Here is a 17,117-nt window from a genome sequence, read left to right on the forward strand (position 1 = left end):
CCAATGCTTGGATGATGAGCCAAAACGCCAGATCATCTTTGGATAATATCTGTACAATTTTCATTAATTGCAGAAATTTTACAAAACACAATGGGCAGGCAGTCCATCCAATCATTTACCGACCATGTGGGATTTCTGCCTTTACCACATGTGAAACTTCAAAGAATGGGGATGTACCGTTTTTTCATTATTTAAATCTTTTGCAAAATTCTTTGTATATTAGCAATAGGATTTCAGGGTAATTTTTTTTTTAATTTACTGGGCAAAAATTAAATATGAGGTTAAAAATTAAATATTCAGCAGTCATGTTTCAAAAATACTTCATAACCTGTGAGATATTCTAAAAACTGTCATGGAGATCATCACATCATTTAATTGCATTGTTCCATCTTTCTTTAGCAAGAAATGCACCTCAGTTGAACTTCGAATGAAGTATGAATTTATAACCACCATTATATCACAGTCAATACTAAACGGTATTGTTAGCATCTATCTTCCATCGTTTAAAATTTTCTAGATGGCTCATGTTCCATTCATATCATCAAAAACCATGATTCTGAGGTTACCATCACGCTAAACCTAATTTGGATATAAATTTACCTTCATTTCAACGTCTCCACGGAGTTCCAGTTTAAAACTTTTGAATTCATCCAAAACATTCTTGGTCATTGAGGATACGTGGATTTTCAATGCTAGCAACAAAGGTAAATGTCGACAATGAAATGAAAACAGAAGTGTACTTGAGACTAGTTTTCACTAAATTGATTTTTGTGTTTTAGCTTTTGCTGCCAAATTCTTTATATGGTTCTAATTTCAGGAACTGTTTAGCTTAAGGGTTTATCTTAGCTTGGATTTTTATATGGCCTCTGAGGGTTCTTGCAGCCGACTAAGCTGACTATCACGTTTCAAGGGTATAGTAACTCAGTCAAATTCTGGGATGACTGTCCTCAGATCTATTTTAGTTTGTGAATTAGTCCAAAGAATGTTACAGATTTAACTATTAACACATTTTAAATCAAAATAAAATATTTTTTACTGCTATTTAGAACTTTTTCTTCTGAGTCCTATTACAAAAGTAATCATGAACCCAGAACCCAGATGGGCTACAGCAGCAGAAGACAAATGAACATATATTCAGTAGTCGCTTTATTAGGTACAGGAGGTACCTGGTTTAGGATGGTGGTACAGGCAAATACATTAGGGATGTTTAAGAGGCACTTAGATAAGCAGATGGATGAAAGAAAAATAGAGGTCTATGTGGAAGGGAAGGGTTAGATTCATCTTGGAGAAGGATAAAAATCCTGCACAACACCGTGGATCAAAGGACCTGCAGTGTACTGTACCGTTCCTTTCTCTAAACACAGTCAAGCACAGTGCAGCTAGAGAGGACTCTAAGCTATTCACTATGGAGTAAATTTAGTTTGCAGGCACTGTCAATGCCCTTTCTGTCATTTTGTTAAAGTTAGGGCAGGAATTAACTGGATTGGAATTTTCCCCACTTTTTATTGATGGATGCACCTACAAACTGGATTTCACTTACTTTTAGCATGCTAAAAGCTGTGCATAGCAAACAGGCCAAATATTGCTTAATAGTTGGTTTGAACAAAGGAGACAGGGGATGTCCTGATGAAGGGTCTTAGCCCAGAACGTCATCTCTTTATTCCTTCCCATAGATGCTGCCTAACTCGCTGTGTTCCTCCAGCTCTTTGTGTGTGTTATTGTGGGTGGTAGTGGAGGTTTGATTTTCACACTGTATGCATGTGACTAGTAGTGTGCACCAGGGGTCAATGCTGGGTCCTCTATTGTTCTTCATCGATATTAAGAATTTGGATGAGAATGTATTTGCATGGTTGGTAAGTTTGTGGATGAGTATAAAATTGGCAGCATAATGGATAGTAAAGAAGGTTATTTAAAATTCAACTCAATCTAGACCAACTGAGAAAGTAGGCCAAGGAATGGCAGATAGAACTTAACTGGCAAGGACAAAACCTCCCATTTTGATAAATTAAACCAAACTAAATTAAAATTTTCAACACTAAGCAGCTGAGATGTTCATTCACTGGGACACTGATGAAAGCACTAGAAATGTTATGGCCATGCTGGCCACCGATTTCAGGACATGCTCTTCTGCACATTTTGGCTTATTAGTTAAAGATTTATACAACACATGAACAGGTCTTTCAGACCAACTCAGTTATGCCAGCAAAGTTACCAACCTGAGCTAGTCCCATTTCCCATCCTGTTTGTCCCGTATCCATGTGAGAAAAGGACTTACAAAGTAAATGTGAGAACCCTGGACAATTTTGTAGAACAGAGAGGCACAAGTACATCATTCCCTGCAAGTGGCCACACAGGATGATGAAGGTGATTGGTATGCTTTTCTCCATTGGTCAGGGCACTGAGTTCAGGAGTTGGGGCATCATATTACTGCTATAGTAAACATTGGTGAGACCACACTTGGAGTATTGTTAAAAGTTCTAGCTATAAGAAGGATACCTTTAAGCTGGAAAAAGGAGTACAAAAAATTCACAAGGATGTTACTAGGACTGAAAAGCTTGAGCTATAAGGAGAGAATGGGACTATAGACTGGAGTGAGATAGTGAGGAGGGACTTTATAGAAGTACATAATATCATGAGGGGCATAGATAAAATGAATGGTTACTGTCTTTTTCTCAGAGTACGAGTCTAAAACTAGAGGACATAGATTTAAGAGACAAAAACTTTAAAGAGCACCTGAGGGGCAACATTTTCACACAGCGAATGATGGGGTATTTGTAATGAGCTGCCTGGAAAGTGGAAAAGGTACATCCAATTACAACATTTAAAAGACATTTGGACAAGCACATGGAAAGGTTTCGATAGATATGGGGCATATGAGGTGTGAAATGGGACTCACTCAGGTAGGCAACCGGGTCAGCGTGGATGAGTTGGGCTGTAGGCCCTGTTTGTGTGCTGTATAAATCTATAACTAATCAGCCAAAATCTGCAGGGAAAAATTCCTGAGATCTATGATCCACCCCAAGTAGCTGGCATAGTCATAAAAGTGATTCCAGTGCTGTATCAGTGTCACTGCTGAGGTTCCCAGTGAATGAACATCTCAGCAGCTCTAATTGAAAGATCTAATATTTGCACAGTCTGTGGACCAGGGAAGTTGTAAAGAGTACTCTGGAAAGAATTCTGAAGTCTCCAAGTTAAATCCATTTTAAAAGTAGCAAAATTCCTTTTCCATGGCTGCTAGCCCAATTTTAAATTAATACGAGGGCAAATGTCCATACACGGAGAAATACAGTAATCCAATGGTTGCTTTTGTGATTTGGGGCAATGGGAAGGATTTAAGAAACAGTCTTAGAACCGCTACCAAGTGCAGCAATTATAAAGCAGAAGTAATGGAGTTGGACATGATTTCAATGACAGGATATGGGATATGCTGTAATAGTAGACTGGAACGGAATATTGTATCCATGAGCCACTTCCAATACTCAATGTGTTTATGGCTGATCTGTAGATTACCTACAAACACCCAGTCACTTTATCCCTTCATTCCTTTGGTTGATTATCAACCTCAAATGAAAATTAACAAGATTTCACACTGTATGGAAGAGTACATTGAAATATCACCTAATCTAATTTCTATAAATTCTAGTTCTAATTTTTGGCTACATCAAAAAATCTTAGTCTTCAATCAGCAGTTTTTATAATTTCCAATGAATATCTTAAAATATTCAAAATAAAAACACTCTTTGTACTTATCATAATACATTAGATAAAATGAACAACTTTAAAAAATATTTTTTCTTAATAAATGCTTACCCTCTCCAGTAGATTCCATACGGGATGCTGTATTAACAGTGTCTCCAAATAAACAATAACGTGGCATTTTTAACCCGACAACCCCAGCACAAACTGGACCTGGTGGAGTAAGCAAAAAGAAAAATGGTTCCCAATTATTTTTGAATCATTAAAATTATCTTTTACACACAACAGGATATTTCACTGTGGAACTTTTTGGAACGGGCACAAGCAATGAATCATTAAAAACATGTTGTGTCTTCCTAAATAACTCCATTATGTATGTTTTCTTTGGCAAAAATTTGTCTACTTTCACTTGGTAAAGAAAAATTAATTCCCTCCCAAGGTGAAACAAATTTCATGCCCTATTTTTAACTGTAAGATTACCTTAAAGTTGGCCGTGACTCCAGGGTGGAATCATAATGGGACATAGAACATTGCAAGCAATGAAGAACAATTCAAGAAGTGGTTTTACAGAAGGTTGGTGGGATGGGGGCTGTGGAAAAAGGAAACTGTTCTTGGTTTAGGAGTCATTGGTCTAATAATTTAAGCAGTTTTAGACCAGTTGGCTTGCAGTTGCAGAGGCTGTACCAAAGAACCAATTCCTTCAGTGCAAACCATGTGCCCTTCAGCAAATCAGAATCAGGTTTATTATATTGATACATGTCATGAAATTTGTTGTTTTATGGTGGCAGTACAGACCAAGACATAGAAATACAAATGAATAAAATGTGTAGAAGCGGAATAGCGAGGTAGTGAGCATGGACCGTTCAGGAATCAGATGGCAGTTAGGAAGAAACTGTTCCAAAAACCTGTCATCCATACCTGGTCTGGTCTATGTTTGACTTCAAGACACTGCCATTCAGTTGAAAGACAATTAGAGATGGGCAATAAATTATAGCCATCCCAATGACATTCATATTCTATGATTACATAAAAATAGATGAACTAATTAACAATTTATAGATATAAAACTGAAAACGCATCTCATGGGAATTTGTTTAGTTCTGCTTTTTTTGTTCCTTAAGTTTAGTCCAGTAGTTGATTCATAGCATTGAAGCTAATTTTACTTAATCTTTTTATCCTAACCACCACCTTACACATCAAATGAAATGGTCGAACTGTACATATCCAAATTCTTTTCTGGATTCAGGTGGATTCAGAATTGGCTTGCCTGCAGAAGGCAGAGGGTCATGGTGGAGGGAGTACATTCAGACTGGAGAGTTGTGACTAGTGGTGTCCCACAAGGATCTGTTCTGGGACCTCTACTTTTCGTGATTTTTATTAACGACCTGGATGTTGGGGTAGAAGGGTGAGTTGGCAAGTTTGCAGATGACACAAAGGTTGGTGGTGTTGTAGATAGTGTAGAGGATTGTTGAAGATTGCAGAGAGACATTGATAGGATGCAGAAGTGGGCTGAGAAGTGGCAGATGGAGTTCAACCCGGAGAAGTGTGAGGTGGTACACTTTGGAAAGACAGACTCCAAGTCAAAGTACAATGTAAATGGCAGGATACTTGGTAGTGTGGAGGAGCAGAGGGATCTGGGGTTACATGTCCACAGATCCCTGAAAGTTGCCTCACAGGTAGATAGGGTAGTTAAGAAAGCTTATGGGCTGTTAGCTTTCATAAGTTGAGGGATACAGTTTAAAAGTCACGATGTAATGATGCAGCTCTATAAAACTCTGGTTAGGCCACACTTGGAGTACTGTGTCTAGTTCTGGTCACCTCACTATAGGAAGGATGTGGAAGCATTGGAAAGGGTAGAGAGGAGATTTACCAGGATGCTGCCTGGTTTAGAGAGTATAGATTATGATCAGAGATTAAGGGAGCTAGAGCTTTACTCTTTGGAGAGAAGGAGGATGAGGGGAGACATGATAGAGTTGTACAAGATATTAAGAGGAATAGATAGAGTGGACAGCCAGCGCCTCTTCCCCAGGGCATCACTGCTTAGTACAAGAGGACATGGCTTTAAGGTAAGGGGAGGAAAGTTCAAGGGGGATATTAGATGAAGGTTTTTTACTCAGAGAGTGGTTGGTGCGTGGAATGCATTGCCTGAGTCAGTGGTGGAGGCAGATACACTAGTGAAGTTTAAGAGACTACTAGACAGATATATGGAGGAATTTAAGGTGGGGGGCTATATGGGAGGCAGGGTTTGAGGGTCAGCACAACATTGTGGGCCAAAGGGCCTGAAATGTGCTGTACTATTCTATGTTCTATGTTTTATTTTAAAATTCTGCACCATATCCTGTCTCAGTGTTTGTTCCTCAGTCCTGACTCAAAGAAGCTTTCTTCATGACTCAAAGCCCTTAGTTAAATGTCTACCGCTGATTACCACAAAAATCTCACCATGCCAATGACAGGAAACTTCCATTTTTCTAATATTTCTTCTCAAGTTGGTGTGGAATGTTATAGGTACTGACCTTGGCGAGGTACCTTGCTAAAATGCAATTTCATTGCCTCAGACTTTTGATTGAAAAGTGGCAAAATAAATAAAAGTCCGTCGGTATGCACATTGTAACTGTGACCCAAGGAGAAAGAGTAGAACCCCTGCAGAATCACAGCCAGGAAAGGGTGTTAGCAAAATCTCTAAAGAAAACCCATACATTCCTAATGAAAACCACAGCAGATATTAAGGTAATTTACCTGTGTGCATGCCTATTCTTAGCTTTAGCTGTTCTTTGGGCTTGTGTCGTATTTTAAACGATCTCACAGCATCCAGTAATGCTAAGGACATTCTAGCAATCTCACGTGCATGGAGTTTCCCATTCCGTACTGGGAGCCCGGACACAACCATATAGGCATCTCCAATTGTTTCCACCTGAATGGGAAAAACACAAGCACAGCATTAGTTGAGGCTAACATGAAAAAAATTTCTATTTTCTATCAGTGTAGTGTACTAAAGTGAAATATTATTGTTGCCATAGAACCTTTGACTCTGAAAATTCACTGAGATTCTTTTTTCTTTATACAGGTTTGACAGCAGAACTCTCAAAGTATAAACCAAATTGATGCTTTTATCTCCTTACATTGTTTCAGCAAGTTCAAGGTCACCAGACTATACAGGTACACAGTAATATTTCTTTCACTCAAAGCCTGTGAATACTACAAAAATCATTTAAAAGTTTCAGCTTCAAGGCACTGTGTCAAAATATTAGTTTCTCTATCTGTCACCTTATGCAATTTTAAACTAATAACTGTCATTCTCTCTCCAATTAAAATCTTTCCCTTTGCGTTGTTATTTTTAAAAAAATTCCATTTCTATTGCTTTTAAAGGTTTTATTATTTTTAATAGCTCATAAAAATGATGAGCAAAAAACTTTCAGCTATTCTGTAAAACCATGTGTACCATTGTGGAGTGACCTCTCCACAGTGTTTCCATTTATAGTATTTCTCCACTCCACTGTGTCCACTGAAAACAATCCTCAGAAAAGGTATTAATGTTTATAATTATCAACATTCATGTTTTATTAGAAAAATGTTTTACAGTTATATTGTAAAGTGACTGTTTAATTTAATGATGTAACAGAATGTTAAGACCATAAGATATAGGAGCAGAATTAGGCCATTTGGCCCATCAAGTCTGCTCTGCCATTTCATCATGGCCAATTCATTTTTCCTTTCAGCCCCAAGCTCCTGCTTTCTCCCTATATTCCTCAAGCACTGACCAATCAAGATTCTATTAACCTCTGCCTTAAATATGCATAAAGACTTGGCTTCCACTGCTGCCTGTGGCAATGAATCCCACAGATTCACCACTCTCTGGCTAAAGAATTCCTCCTCATCTCTGTTCTAAAAGGATGCTCCTCTATTCTGAGGCAGTGTCCTCTCATTTTAGTCTCTCCCACCATAGGAAATGTCCTCTCCATATCCACTCCATCAAAGCCTTTCACCATTTTATAGGTTTCAATGAGGTCACCCCTCACTCTACTGAAATCCAGTGAATACAGGCCATCAACACTCTTCATATGACAAGCTGCTCAAACCTGGAATCATTTTTGTGAACCTTCTCCAGTTTGAGCAAATGCTTTATAGGATAAGGGGCATTAAACTGATCACAATACTCCAAGTGAGGCCTTGCCAGTGCTTTATAAAGTCTCAACATTACATCCTTGCTTTTATATTCTAGTCCTCTTGAAATGAATGCTAACATTGCATTTGCCTTCTTCGTCACAGACACCCTGAAAATTAACCTTTAAGGATCCTGCACAAGCACTCCTAAGTCCCTTTGTCCCTCTTTTTGTTTTGTTTCTTCTCGATTTAGAACAAACACTTCCAGATACTGTACTCCATCTGGCACTTCTTTGCCCATTCTCCTAATCTGTCTAGGTCCTTCTGTAGCCTCTCTATTTCCTCAAAACTACCTGCCCTCCAGCTATCTTCATGTCATCTGCAAATTTTGCAGTAAAGCCACCATTTCCATCATCCAAATCATTAACTTTTCACATAAAAAGAATCGGTCCCAACACAAACCCTTCTGGAACACTACTAGTCACTGGCAGCCAACCAGAAAAGGGTCCCTTTATTCCCACAGTTTGCCTCCTGCCAGTCAGCATCAGTTTTTATCCATGCTAGAATTTTCCCTATAATACCATGGGCTTGTAGCTTGTTAAGCAGCCTCATATGTAGCACTTTTTCCAAAGGCCTTCTGAAAATTCAAACAAATAACAACCGATTCTCCTTTGAAGAAATAGCAAGCAGAATAAACAAAGAATTCCAAGTACCCTGAAACCACATCCTTAACAATTGACTCCAGCATCTTCCCAACCACTGAGGCCAGACTAACTGGCCTATAATTTCCTTTCTTCTGTCTCCCCCCCATCTTGAAGAGTGGAGTGACATTTTCCCAGTTTCCTGGAACCATTCCAGAATATAGTGATTCTTGACAGATCATTACTAAAGGCTCCACCCTTCAGCCACCTCTTTCAGAACCCTGGGGTGCAATGTTCCCTCTAATTTTTAGTAGTCAGTGTGTGCAAAAATCTTACGGTGTGCAAATTTTTTTTCCTGTGACAGAAGTACGTGCGCATTGAATGCACACATGGCACAGTTTATGTAGGTTTACAAAATATTTGACATAAAACTGCACAGAATAACAACAAAATAACATACATATTTAAGTCACTCAGTTATTTTTTCTCTCTCCTGTCTTTGGCATTTACCCATTCTTTGATTTCCTCTGGGTGTGATCGTTTTCGCTCTTGCTCATCTGCACTCAACCATAACATGCGTAGCACTCCTGTAATGATGGGTTCTGCTGCCTGAGCTTTTGTACAGCGAGTTGCTTGTCAAATGACACTTCAAAAAGTCAAGTTTCCAAATATCATCCCATTTCTTTCCACTAGCAAATTCTCCAGCAACTTTCGCATCACGACAATACAAACAGATTACTCCAGTTTCCAAATCATACATAAATATTTCTCGTAGCTGAACGTTCATGACCTCATGAGCTTTTGGTGTAGCAGTTTCTACTATTTTGTTAAGCCATTCAACTTTAAACAAGTTTGCAGTTTTTCTGCGCTTCATGCCTTTTGCTTCTTTTGAATTCAACACAGTGAATCAATATTTTTTTCAATAAAAACTTAGTAAGCTATCTACTGGATTTGAAACAGATCTTTGTAAACTTTACGATATGAGCACTGTCCGTCAAAGATGGCTGCCGCCGTGATGCAGCTGTACAAACCGGAACAGGAAAGGTGAGGTGACGTAAATTAGTGTCGTGCATTGTGGTATTTGAAAAACGTGACTAACTAGTTAACAGAAACACTTAGCTAAAAGATTATTTTCAGTAAGTATAATTATTAATTACTACATTATTTTAGGTAACTAACCTTTTGTGTGCACATTAATTTCCTTTGTGCGCTGGTTGAAAAACATGTGTGCATGTGCACATGCGCACAGCTTAGAGGGAACATAGCTGGGGAGTACACCATCTGGTCCAGGTGAAATATCTACATTCAGACCTTTCAGTTGCCCAAAAACCTTCTCCCTAGTAATGATAACTTCATACACTTCATGACCCCAGACACCTGGAACTTACACCATACTGCTGGTGTCTTCCACAATGAAGACTGATGAAAAATACTTCTTCAGTTCATCTGCTATTTTGTTGTCCCCCATTCCTACTTCTCCAACATTGTTTTCCAGTGGTTCAATATCCACTCTCACCTCTCTTTTACACTTTATGTATCTGAAGAAACTTTTGGTGTCCTCTTTAATATTACTGTCTACCTTACTTCCCTATTCCTTCTTTTCCTTCTTAATAACTTTTTCAGTTGCTGTCTGTTGGAAACTCTCAAACATCCCGACCGCAGGTGGTGAAATGCTACTGTCAAGTTGGAGATTTGCTCTTGCTTGCATTGAAGGTAATTGGGGTTGATGATTTTGCTGGAGCAAGTTGTGGGGGGGGGGGGGTGGGATTGATGCTTCTTGTGTGTGAAAGGGTGGAGGGCAGCTTTGGGGTTCTATCGTTTTCTGTCATTCATTCTTTTTTTCTCCTGTTTTGTTGATGTCTGCGAAGATGAAGAATTTCAGGTAGTATACTGTACGCATTCTCCGATATTAAATTGAACCGGTGAACCATTGAATACTTTGCATAATAGGTAATTCCTTGTCACTGTGCTTGGATAGTGATTTCAGCAGACAGTTTAATCAAGCACAGGAATAGATTTTAATAGAAAATCTTACTTTCATCAGCACTCTCCTATCACCCACCAAAGGATATAGGAGAGTAAATAGTAATGAAGATCACGTTTGAAGGTTTCTTTCTTTATAGTTGGATTCAAGAACATAAACTGGTTTCCTCTGCTGCTGTGGAAATCAATAAATCTTGCACAAACTGGTGAATGAAAGAGAATGTGTGATCTGTCCACATCCATAGTGGACGAGAAGCTCACTACGTAACATAGGCTTTGCTCTGGTGTAACTCAGTTCCATAATTTTGAAAATAATTCTGGACAAAATTAATTTAAATTCAGCACAATTTAAGATTGAAGATTGTTCACTATCATATTTCAATACTCAAGTGTAATGGAGGGCAAAATGATTGTTCCTCTAGATCTGATGCAGCAGAGGAAAACCACAATAAGCATAAAGAACACAATAAAAAAAACCAAAAAATACAATATAAGTATAGAAGCAATTCTATACTTACATTCTATATAACGTATCAATTCTATAAAACATAATGTACCTTACAACTTACATAAAACAGATGTTCATTAACAGAAAACAAGTCTTTGTGCTTTAGTATGCTTAAGTAAAGAGCAAAGGACTAGAAAACTTATATCAGCCACTGCAGTGAAAGTTGTACAAATGTAAATGTATTTTACCATCTGCAATAGTGGCAATTTGTAACTTCAAGTGTGAAATTGTTCCAAACTAGACATTTTGAAAACTAATCCCACAATAATTACTTGATGCAACAAAGGGTTTATAAATTATCTGAAATTTACTTCTGGAATACCTGACATGATAACATTACCCAAAATCAATCATACTGCTTACAGCGCAGGGAATAATAACACAAGAATACACGACCAACAGTTTTCTACCGACACAAAGCTCAGCAATGATAGATGATAGTCAAATTTATAATAATTAGCAAATGAACTAGAAAGAGGCGATGGGGATTATGAAGCAAGTTATTATTATCTAGAATGTTTTTCAATGGGCAGCATAAACAGATGCAACAGTAACTTTCATAGGGGAATTGGATATATATCTAAAGAAGGTAGGGCTACCAGGGCCCTTAGGGTTATTAGCAAAGAGTAGTGCTGGGACTAATTGGATAATGGCAAGGGGACAATGGGTTGATCATAGTGCTGCACAGTATGATTCAGCCAAATGGCAACACAAATGAAATTTAACGCATATGTTTTTACAATTATGAAGCAAGTGCATTCACGCTTGGCTAAATATCGCCATGGCAATTGTGGTGGCAATCGATTTTCTCAATTCTCTTTCACAATGTCTTAAAATACATGCTACCTTTTGGCATTGAGTGACTAAATATTGTATTGGTTCCAATCGAGATTAAAGTGAAGGCTAAGGTACAAGTTATATGGGATATTGCCAGAGTCCAAATATTTTGAACAGCAGGCTTATATCAACAATATTAAACCATGTGAAACAAATTACAATGTGAGCAAAAATAAACCTTCAAGCATTAACTGGTCTCTTATGGTTACTGCTGCAGAAAGGAAACAAACGTAATAAGCAAAGTTCTCCCATTATGTTTGTTTGAATAAATAGCTTGGATAGAGGTAGTGTGGACAGTTGGCTTTCAACAATACTTCCTACAGGGATCTGGGGGATGCATTGTGCATTGGTGGTGTAGGGGCATCAGCTCAGCACTGGACTTCGAGGCAGATGGCCCTGAGTTTGAATAGGGTTGGGTCCCAACCTGGGCAGCTGCAGTATCTGCAATCTACTTCAACATCTTGCAACGACAGCCTTACAGACAGCTACACTTTCATGAGTTGACAATATATTGTAAATATATTCCAAAACAAAGAGAATATCTGCAGATACTGGAAATCCGAGCAACAGCCACCCAATGCTGGAAGAACTCAGCTGGTCAGACAGCACCTGCGGAAAAGAGAACTGTCAAAATTTCGAGCTGAGGACTCCTGATGAAGGGTCTCGGCCCAAAACATCGACTGGACTCTTGTAAATATATTGGTTGATTAAGTATTTTTCTTAGTTTAAATAATTATATGTGTTACATGTAAAAGTATGTGAAAGGCATCGTCATTATGCCATCATGTCATATGTGTGCACCTCGCTAAAGGTAAGGAAACAAAATTAAGATACAGATTTCCTGGCTCCATGTTTTTCCTTCAATCAGTTTTATACTTTGTCATTACAAAATGTTACAGTGGTGACTAGGACGTTTTAAACAAATCCAAGATGACTACCTTCCTGCTAAAGTGCAGAGAGACGTTCATTAAAAAAGGCAAGAAAACGGATGAATTCACGGGCTCACAAACTGTACGTACCGATGATAGCTATCCTAAATTTTAAAAAAGAGCAGAAATGGCTGGCGACATTGGAAAGATAGATGCATTCAACTGCACACAGATAACCTAGCTGATATATACTGAGTGAATTCAGCAGTATTTTAAAGCAAATGAAATATCCAATGAAAGTGAGTGCCAGTTTTGTTGAATGTAATTGGTGGAAATGTAAACAATTTGCTTTGAAGTTTAATTGTTCCAACCAAGCCAGCCAAAGTGAGCTTTGCAGATATCATGAAAGTAATGTTGGAACATTTAGAACCGAAACCATTGTTAATTGTAGAACACTAGCTTTCATAAGCAGAATCGATAAAGGGGAGTCTATTTCAGCATATGTGGCTGAATGGAAGAGATTCTCTGAGCATTGTGAGCTCAGTGATTAATTCTAATGATACACGGAGAGATAGTTTAGTTTGTGGAATCTCACAAGAAAGCATTCAAAAAACAGCTCCTAACTGAAGCACAACTCCCATTAAAAAGAGCAGTTGAAATTGCTGTATCAACGGAAACTGCAGCTAGAGACACAATTGAGTTGCAGCCAGGAATGAAAATAAGCTTGAATAAAATTGCAGTTTCTAAACAGAAACCCGACTGGCCAAACAGATTGTGTTTCTGTTAATGGCAGGGGCTCACATCCATCAGACCAATGCAGGTTTAAGGGCAAAACTTGCAGAAAATCCAACAAAGTAGGAAACATACAAAGAGCATGTTGTGCAGACAAAAGTAAATGGACTGCATAGGGAAGGGAAAAAGATAAAACGTCAGGGTGCAGTTTCAAAATGAGCACAATTCCACATGTTGTTGATGAAGATTCTCATAGTGATGAGAATGACACAGGCCTGAGTAGCCTTAAGATTTACAATGTGAAAAATAACAATGGATAGGCAACATAGCTTACATGAGAAGTGAAGAGCAAATTAATTAACATTGAATTGGATACTAGCTCGGATGTTTCAGTTATTCCATAAAATGGGTTTCAACAGCATTTCAAAGATACCCCCAGAACTGAAGCCTTCAGATATTCAACTAAGAACTAATACAGGAGAAAAGATAACACCCATGGGAAAGACATTCATAACAGTGAAACACAATAATCAACAAGGTATATTGGACGTGTGTTTAGTAAAAACAGGAGGCCAGCATTGTAGAGCTATGATTAGTAGAGAAATCTATGATTAGAAATCTAGCCACAGTTTGCATTACACATCCCCTGCAATGAACCCATCTGAAAGCAAGTAAGGAATGTTACTAAATGATGCTGCAGCAGTCTTCAGGGATGGCTTTGGAAAGCTCAGGCATATCAAGGGTAACATAGTCTTAAATGAAAATGCCACAGCGAAGATTTACAAAGCTCATCCGGTTCCTTATACCATCTGTGATAAAGTAGTCAGTGAGGAAGATTGCATGAAGGCCGAAGGAATTCTTTCCAATGTTGAGTGGAGCCCATGGCTTCCTACTAGCTAAGAGGAATGGGTCTGTCAGGATCTGGGGTGATTTTAAGGTCACCCTCAACCCAGTACTGAAAGTAGAACAATACGGTCTGCCCCGGATAGAGGATATCTTTGCAAACCTTTCTGGAGGAAAACACTTTAGCAGCACGGACTTATATGAGACCTACCTACAGATGAAGGTGGAAGAAGAGTCCAAACTATTTCTCACCATAAACACTCACCCAGGGTTTACTCTTGGAGTAGTATCTGCACATGTACTCTTGCAGAAAGCCATGCACCAGGTCCTGCAAGTGTTACCTGGATGACATCATTGTTAGGGGTAAGGATGACAAGGAACATCTCCAAAATCTCAAAACAGTCTTAAAAAGATTAGAGGATTATGGGCTCAGAGCACAATGCAACAAGTGCGAATTCTTTAAACCAAGAATGACTTACTGTGGTCACACTATTGACACACAAGTATTACACAAGTATGCTGAGAAAATTGAAGCAGTAGTGGATGCCTCAAGGTCAAAGAAAATGTCACACTTACCATCCTTTTTAGGATTTGTCAATTATTATAACAAGTTCTTGCCAAACCTGGCCACTCTGCTCCTTTCCTTGAGCTCATTAACACAGATCAGGAAGAAACGACAATGGACAAAGCTGTGTGACGTCTCTCTCCAAAAGGCAAAAGAAATGGTGACATCAGGCACTGTACTCACACATCATGATGCATATCATCCAGTGAAGCTTGTCTGTCATGCCTTGCCTTATGATGTAGGTGCAGTTATGTCACATGGTTGTCCCATTGAAGCTGGGAGCTGAAGTGCTGGAGGAGCTACATGCCGGTGATTTGGGCATGGTAATGAATGCGTTGGCTTGAAGCTTTGTCTGGTGGCCTGGGACAGATCAGCAGATCGACCAGCTTGCTATGCACCATTCCAGATGCCAACATATCCAGAAGAAAGGTGTCCAGAGCTGTCAGAACCACTTTCTGCAGTCCCAGAGTCAATTCCTACAACCAGCATGGAGGAGGCCCCAGGACCTGAGATTGTTTCACAGCCACAAGTCTCCCCTGCCACGCAGTGACCCACCTTGTTAGGAAAGACATTATCCAACAGGAGCAAGAAACCCTCCACTGTGATAAAATCCAAACATGAAGAAATCTGCAGATGCTGGAAATTCAAACAACAACACACACAAAATGCTGGTGGAACACAGCAGGCCAGGCAGCATCGATAGGGAGAAGCACTGTTGACGTTTTGGGCCGAGACCCTTCGTCAGGACTAACTGAAAGGAAAGATAGTAAGAGAGTTGAAAGTAGTGGGGGGAGGGGGAAATGCAAAATGATAGGAGAAGACCGGAGGGGGTGGGATGAAGCTAAGAGAAGTCAATGTTCATGCCATCAGGTTGGAGGCTACCCAGCCGGTATATAAGGTGTTGTTCCTCCAACCTGAGTTTGGATTCATTTTGACAATAGAGGAGGCCATGGATAGACATATCAGAATGGGAATGGGACGTGGAATTAAAATGTGTGGCCACTGGGAGATCCTGCTTTTTCTGGCGGACCGAGCATAGGTGTTCCGCAAAATGGTCTCCCAGTCTGCGTCGGGTCTCACCAATATATAAAAGGTCACACCGGGAGCACCAGACGCAGTATACCACACCAGCCGACTCACAGGTGAAGTGTCGCCTCACCTGGAAGGACTGTCTGGGGCCCTGAATGGTGGTGAGGGAGGAAGTGTAAGAGCAGGTGTAGCACTTGTTCCGTTTACAAGGATAAGTGCCAGGAGGGAGATCGGTGGGAAGGGATGTGGGGGACGAGTGGACAAGGGAGTCGCGTAGGGAGCGATCCCTGCGAAAAGCAGAAAGAAGCGGGGAGGGAAAAATGTGTTTGGTAGTGGGATTCCATTGGAGGTGGCAGAAGTTACGGAGAATTATATGTTGGACCTGGAGGCTGGTGGGGTGGTAGGTAAGGACAAGGGGTACCCTATCCCGAGTGGGGTGGCGGGTGGATAGGGTGAGGGCAGATGTGCGGGAAAGCCTCCAACCTGATGGCATGAACATTGACTTCTCTAGCTTCCGTTAATGCTCCTCCTCCACTTCTTACCCCATCCCTGACATATTCAGTTGTTTGCCTGTTCTCCATCTCCCTCTGGTGCCCCCCCCCCCCCTTTCTTTCTCCTGAGGCCTCCTGTCCCATGATCCTTTCCCTTCTCCAGCTCTGTATCACTTTCGCCAATCACCTTTCCTGCTCTTAGCTTCATCCCACCCCCTCTGGTCTTCTCTTATCATTTTGCATTTCCCCCTCCCCCACTACTTTCAAATCTCTTACTATCTTTCCTTTCGGTTAGTCCTGACGAAGGGTCTCGACCCGAAACGTCAACAGTGTTTCTCCCTATCGATGCTGCCTGGCCTGCTGTGTTCTACCAGCATTTTGTGTGTGCTGACCATGATAAAATCTGTAGGTTTGAATCCGGTAGGGGAGAGGAAGAGGTGGAGTCGGGAGATTGAAGCTGGTGGATGGGGACAAACAAATTAAAAAAGACAGATGGAGACAGTTGTGGAGAAGGGAGGATCAAGGTGGAGACACTTAAGAGAGTGATAAGCAAGAGACAACGGTTCTGGAATCCAATAATTGAGAAAGTGATAATGGAAGGTGAAACTTCAGGATTTCTTTGTTAGATTATGGTTGTCAAGAAAGCAGGAAACTTGTTGCCTTTTCATTGCTATTATAAAGTCCTGCCCAGAATATTTTAAACATTTGTAATGATATAATTTACATACCTTATAGACATCGAAGTTGTCAATAATAGCATCAAAACAGGTATAAAGGTCATTCAATAAGGTCACAACCTGAAAGACAATTTTTGAACAATTC

The 17,117-nt window shown here is 39.8% G+C and overlaps 1 protein-coding gene across 1 annotated transcript in view; it reads right to left on the minus strand.

Moving 5' to 3' along the window:
* The window catches only part of npr2 (natriuretic peptide receptor 2), a 144,586-nt gene that overhangs the window by 10,016 nt on the left and 117,453 nt on the right, over positions 1-17,117 (minus strand). The window contains exons 19-22 of the mRNA XM_073064307.1: positions 17,024-17,092; positions 6,433-6,607; positions 3,811-3,909; positions 601-692 (exon numbers count right to left, since the gene is read on the minus strand). Of these exons, the coding sequence (XP_072920408.1) occupies positions 601-692; positions 3,811-3,909; positions 6,433-6,607; positions 17,024-17,092 (435 nt within the window). The remainder of the gene's footprint in view (positions 1-600; positions 693-3,810; positions 3,910-6,432; positions 6,608-17,023; positions 17,093-17,117) is intronic.

This window comes from Hemitrygon akajei, chromosome 13, assembly GCF_048418815.1.
Source record: "Hemitrygon akajei chromosome 13, sHemAka1.3, whole genome shotgun sequence".
Classification (NCBI taxonomy): domain Eukaryota; kingdom Metazoa; phylum Chordata; class Chondrichthyes; order Myliobatiformes; family Dasyatidae; genus Hemitrygon; species Hemitrygon akajei.